This window comes from Papaver somniferum, chromosome 11, assembly GCF_003573695.1.
Source record: "Papaver somniferum cultivar HN1 chromosome 11, ASM357369v1, whole genome shotgun sequence".
Lineage (NCBI taxonomy): Eukaryota > Viridiplantae > Streptophyta > Magnoliopsida > Ranunculales > Papaveraceae > Papaver > Papaver somniferum.
The window spans coordinates 1,183,962-1,189,961 of record NC_039368.1 but is presented as its reverse complement, the minus strand read 5'-3'; the positions used below and the strand labels follow the sequence as shown (position 1 = coordinate 1,189,961).

Below are 6,000 nucleotides of genomic sequence, written 5' to 3'. Positions count from 1 at the left end.
CCTCATTTTAAATACCCTGTCCATTTCTGTAGGAGTTAGCTTTGCCGCCATGAAATGTCCTTCAAGATGCTCCGGACGAGGGTGGTTATGAGGACCTTCCATAAAGATGTAGAGAACCCATCCATCCAAATCTTCGTTGTAACTAAATGCAAGCCTGAATGGGCATTTAATCTTCTTTGAGAAAGTTTTGTTCTTCCTTTTTGTTTTTCCTTTATAAACATAACCCATCTTCTTGTGTATTTTCTCGAGATCACCGCTTCTCTCACAAACCGTTTCAAAGAGAGTTTTGCTTTCTCTCTCATTCAATACTAATACGCTCATGTATTTTTGTGCATGTTGTCTAGCCCAACTATTTTCCTATAACGTATTTTTGAATACCAAGTCATTCATGTAGTGATGGGATGTGTCATCGTACAAAATACCAACTGGGGGAGTTTGATTTTCCATTGGTTCTATTGGATCACATCGAACCTACGAGTAATAGCACGACGTCAATACCAACCACAAACAAGAAACACTTAGAATTTCGGCAATGTAAAAAAATTTATCGACCCTGCCGAACAGAGAGTTTGGTTATGTAGTCTCTAGAAAATTTTTGCGATCTTGCCGAACTTGTTCTTTGGATTTTTTATGGTATAGTTCGGCAAGAAAATTAGTAAGCTCGACTAAACCGAAGTTAAAGTTCGACAAAAAAAAAAGTAAACTCGACTAAACCGAACTATTAACTGCAAACTCTATAAAAATAGTTCGGCCGCGTTTTCTGGAAAAACATAACCGAACTCTCAAAAACCTCCATTAAAATAGAGTTCGGTTACCTGTGTCTGCTGAACTAAGTAACCGAACTGCACATTTAGAAAAGTTCGGTTACCTAGTTTAGCAGAATAGGTAACCGAACTATGATGACCTAGCCAAAATTTGTTCTTGAAATTTTCAGTTTGGCCTTTTTTTTGCACAATTCAAGCTATATTAACTAAATTTGAGCCACACCTGAGTACCCATATCTTCATCTTCAGGTTGTGGCTGATAAAATCCATCATTTGGTTCGTTATCCTGAGTTTGGGGAAAAAATCTTTCATCATCTAACAAATAACTCATATCCGGATCATTAAAAATATTGAAAAATATACTAGGAGATGAAGGGGGTTCTGATTTTGAGGATGACCCAACTTCGGCAATGTAAACTTAAAGTTCTGATCATTAAAAATATTGAAAAAAAAGATTTTTTGGGTTCACCCAACTTCTTCTTCATATTTCCTTTTTCTTCTTCTCTCTCAATAATTATACTTTTCTAACAAAACAATCTAATCACTAATCACTAATTAATCATTACACTTACACTAATTAATCATAATAATTACCAAGGGAAAATTTGGTATTAAAAGAAATTTAGATAAAGGCCGACTCATATTACTTCTAATATCCACCCTAAAAACTTAAGAGTAGTTCCCCCATTTTATGAGTAGTCCACAAAAAACGGTTCCAAGATTATCCAAACCCACCAAGAGCGGCCCAATCAAGGCCTATTTGGGCCTTGCATGGACGTATTCGTATAGAGTTCGGACTAGTTCGGGGAAGGATGTATAGAACTCTATATTTAGAAATTCCGAACCAAATTCTTCTCGAACTAATACCAAAATTAACACCAAACTCTCTCCATATATATACTCATCAACGCTACCGTCTTGAGCATAACAATTTATTTAGCTATGTCTTTCTCAAAACTGCCGGAGGATATTCAACTTAAGATCTTAATGAAAGTACCAGCCAAATCCATCTTAACAAGTAAGTATGTATGCAAACTCTGGTTTACGCTAGTTTCTAACCCTGAATTTGTCAAGAATCACCTTCATCGAACAATTCAAAGAAAAAGTGATCATAAACTCATGCTTAGTTATTACGACTCGACACGGCCAGACGATGCAAAACCTGCAATAAGTTCTATAGATTATGCTTCAATATTGCAATTATCATTACCATCTGAGTATGAATGTGATGGGGATATTCCTGTGAATTACCCTATTTACCCGTCTCGGCAGGAGAAAGTTAAGTTCCTTAGAATATTGGGTTCTTGTAACGGCTTGATTTGCTTAGGTGTAACGTCTGATTCCGATTTTACAAAAATTTATGTTTGGAACCCATCGACAAAAGAATATAAAGAAATTCTAGGATGTGATATTCCAAGTTCCGACAAGAACTGGTCATATGCTAGCTATGGATTTGGTTTTGATAAAGACAATGATGATTACAAGGTGGTACGTATTCCGTGTGACAGTGATTTTGAGAGTTCAGTTATTCAGGTTTATACGATGGGGTCGGATGCATGGCATGAGGTTCAAACCATACCATACTGGCTTCAATTGCAAGGGAAGACTTATAGTTTGCCTTTTTTTAATGGAGCTCTTCACTGGTTAGGTTTTACCACTCTAGGAACATCCTCTGATTTTATCGTGTCATTCGAACTGAGCAATGAAAGGCTGGTGCAGTTGCCTTTTCCTGAAAAAAATACAAACGAGAAAGTATTTACAACTGTAGGAGTGCTGAACGACTGCCTTTGTTCAACAACTGAATATACAGATGACCACGTCGATATATGGGTCATGCAAGATTATGGAATGCCAGACTCTTGGACTAAACGATTTACATTTACCATTACCTCACACGAAGACTACCATTTGTGTTGTAAGCCAATTTGGTCTTTCGAAAACGGTGAGATTCTACTAGATACATACTCCGATTTAATTATATATGACCCGAGAAGTGGAAAAGTTAGAAAGGCCATGCCCGTCCGTGATAGTTATAAGAGCAGGGATGTGGAGTTTTATGTGGAGAGTCTTGTTTCAGTTAAATCTGTTGGAAGTTAAACCAAGATATGGATTTGGTTCGTGGATCAACATCTTATGTTGATCTAGTCCGAATGGATCAACTGCTGTAGTTGATGCAGTCAAGTTGGATCAATAGGAACTGTTGACACACTGTGCGATATTTGGAAGTTCGAGTTAACTAGGAGAGCAAGTTGTGTCGGTTGCTTATTTTAGAGTTTTACTATATTTAGAGTTTCTTTGTGTTTCTAGAAGTGTGCTTTATTTAGAATTTGTTTTTATTAGGAAAGTATTTTGAGTGATTGTCAAGTTTGTGAGACTATAAGTAGGCTAGTGAGCCATGAATAATTGTACACCAAACTGATTATCAATGTAATCGTTTATTTGCTTCCGCCTGTGCTTTCCTCTCTTGCTCGATGCTACAAAATCGAATACTTATTTGAAAAATTGATTAAGAATAGAACTTGAAGGAGTAAGAATGAATCTTGAAGGAGCTAATTAGTGGAAACAATTGAGGTAGTTATATCGAGTCTTCTTCCCTTAGTTATCATTTACATTAATTTTTTATATTAACATTGGATGTTTAATGGTTCGTCGCAATAAAAGTTATGCTCTAATTCTTATGTTGGTTCGAAATTTTTTGAATATTTTTTTTTAGACTCAAAAATATATTTCTGCGTCTTTGTTGCCATAATACTAAGTTGCGGTCCGTTTGGAAGCTTTTTCATTCATTAACTCTATCCGTCAAAGGTTCTGAATAACCTTAGAGCGGTTCCTATGGTAATGTTCAAACTCAAAAAAAAATTGAGCCACGTGGATGGTCAAACCACTATGGTAAAGTAGGGCAAAATGAACAGATTTGGTTTTCTAGGGCCCCACTAGTATTTCTGTTTAATACAAAATGTTTTGTAGGATAAAGATGAAAAATAAAATATAATATTTAAGTGAGATAAAATAGGATGAAGTGAGATAAAATAAGATAAAGTGAGATAAAATAAGGTTAAAAAGTAGTAAAATAATCAGCGATTGTACTTGGCGTCAATCCAAGTGTCGCTGGATTTTTTTGCATGAACGCGCGTCATTTCTTCTGACGCCAGCGTTAGTAGGGATGGCGCGCGTCCTTACAATAGACGCGCGCCTGATGTTCCGACTCGATGTTCAAATGAACAGATCTGTTCATTTGAACACCCATTTTCTGTGTTTGTTCATTCCATAGTGGGAGCAAAATGAACAAACTCCAAGTTTGTTCATTCCGTAGGAATTTTCCTTAAATTTAAATTCTGCGGAAGGCAATAGATGCATGCCTATCTTATATGTACAACAATATACAGGGTCGGAGCTAGATGCCTCTCTACGCTCACTTTGTGCTTCCTAAGATGTATGGGTTTCCAACTCAAGATCAACTGGCTATTTTTGGAGGCAAGAGGTTTAATCCATACATGCTTATTTTGATAGTACGGTAGAAAAGGTAGAGACGTTATATGCTGCACATATAGAAAAATAAAAGAAATCTTCACTCTTCCCTTCATTTTTTTTTTCTATTGTGTATAACCATGGCCCGTGATTTATCTGTTTGTTCATTTACATAGGCAACAACTAAGACCATCCCTAAGTTGCAATAGTACAAAGTTTACTTTTTTTTGTGAATTCTATTATAGGGATTTAAAAAGTCTTGGTCTTTTGGGGGTTTTCTAGAGTCACCAAATAGTAATTGGCACTAGTGGAAAACAGAAGTTCCGCGACCGTCAGGACAACTCATATATACGAGTTATACGACCAGTTTTAACCGTCTCTGATAAAGCGTAGCTGTTTTGTACGACCCTTATCCGTGTGTCTTAAAATAACGACTGATTTTAAGAGTAACGAGGTACAGACCCTAAGCCGTGAGTCTCAGATTTAAATTATAATATAAAAAAAATATTGATTCAGATTTGCTGAAATGCCTGAATGGCTAAATCTGAAATAATCTGACTACATCAAGGTCAAGTCAAGTCAAATGGAAGTCAAGCCAAAGTCAAGTCAAATGGAACTCAAGTCAAAGTCAAGTCAAATGGAACTCAAATAAAGTCAAGTCAAATAGAACTCAAATTAAACCCAAACTGAAATTCAAATTTAAACTCAAACTTGAGAATTTTACATTCATTTTATCCATTCGGTTTAAAATTACACAAAAAAGATGAAATTATGGTTCAAGACAATACATGTCCAAGCTAGCTAGCTAGTAAGTTCTAACGACAAGATGCTAAACTAATAGAAAATAAGCTAAAAACAACATGTTAAACAACAAAACGATAAGCTCCTCCGACGACGATGAACTTAGCCAATACTTCATAAATGATATCAAGTAGAGAATCCATGTGTTGTGTCCCTGGTTCACATACGACAAAGAAAGAACGTCGTTCCTGCAAAGCAAATCAACAACAACACAATGACTTCGTTCAGTTCATAATACACGGTATAACAAAATAAGTTACTAGAGTATACTTTATATTCTTTCTTTTAATGTTGGAAGCACGTGTGAGGTAATTTGAGAGATTAAACCTAGATCTAGGTCATGTAAACAACAGTTGCCTCATCAGTAGCAGGTATACAATCATGCAACAAGAGTGAAAACATAAATGAAGAAAGCAGGGAATTCAGGAAAAGAAAAGGACTATAAAGGAATTACTTTTGTGGAATGCTTTTGGTATGCAAATACTAATATCACAGGGGAATAATGTTCAAGCTCGTATCAACATCCAACAGGTTATATATATATAGTGGAATATAAGAGGTACAGATTATAACCCAAGATTCGGCATGCTATCTGACCCAAATAAGTAGCAAATTCAAATCACAAAGGAGGTTCAAGGTATGTTGTCAACTCACATGTGCGCAGGGGGAGCTACAAGGTGTCGGGCAAGTTCATCACGTGTATCCCCATTTCTCGTCCCCTTGGAAAGATAACCAATTGTACAAAATGAAATTAAAACGAAATTAAAAGAGCTAACATAACAAATATGGAATCTACTAGGAAGAGACATATGAAACCTTTTAAGGCCAAGTTTTAAGATTATTCTTTTTCAAGGATTATTTCATGTCAAGCATACCAGAGAGAAATCACTTCATGAGAAAGCCCAACTTCCTGAGTGATACACAACTTCAGAATTCAGGAGACATCTTGTAGCTTATGGTTGCTTAT

At 36.0% G+C, this 6,000-nt stretch overlaps 1 protein-coding gene across 1 annotated transcript; it reads left to right on the top strand.

Annotated features, from left to right (window-relative positions):
• Positions 1-1,706: 1,706 nt before the first annotated feature.
• LOC113322304 (F-box/kelch-repeat protein At3g23880-like) lies at positions 1,707-2,861 on the top strand. Its single transcript, XM_026570369.1, has one exon. The coding sequence runs from the start codon at positions 1,707-1,709 to the stop codon at positions 2,859-2,861; it is 1,155 nt and encodes a 384-aa protein (XP_026426154.1).
• Positions 2,862-6,000: the final 3,139 nt, after the last annotated feature.

Coding starts and splice junctions, on each gene's coding strand:
- LOC113322304 (XM_026570369.1), top strand. CDS start 1,707: ATGTCTTTCTCAAAACTGCCGGAGGATATTCAACTTAAGATCTTAATG.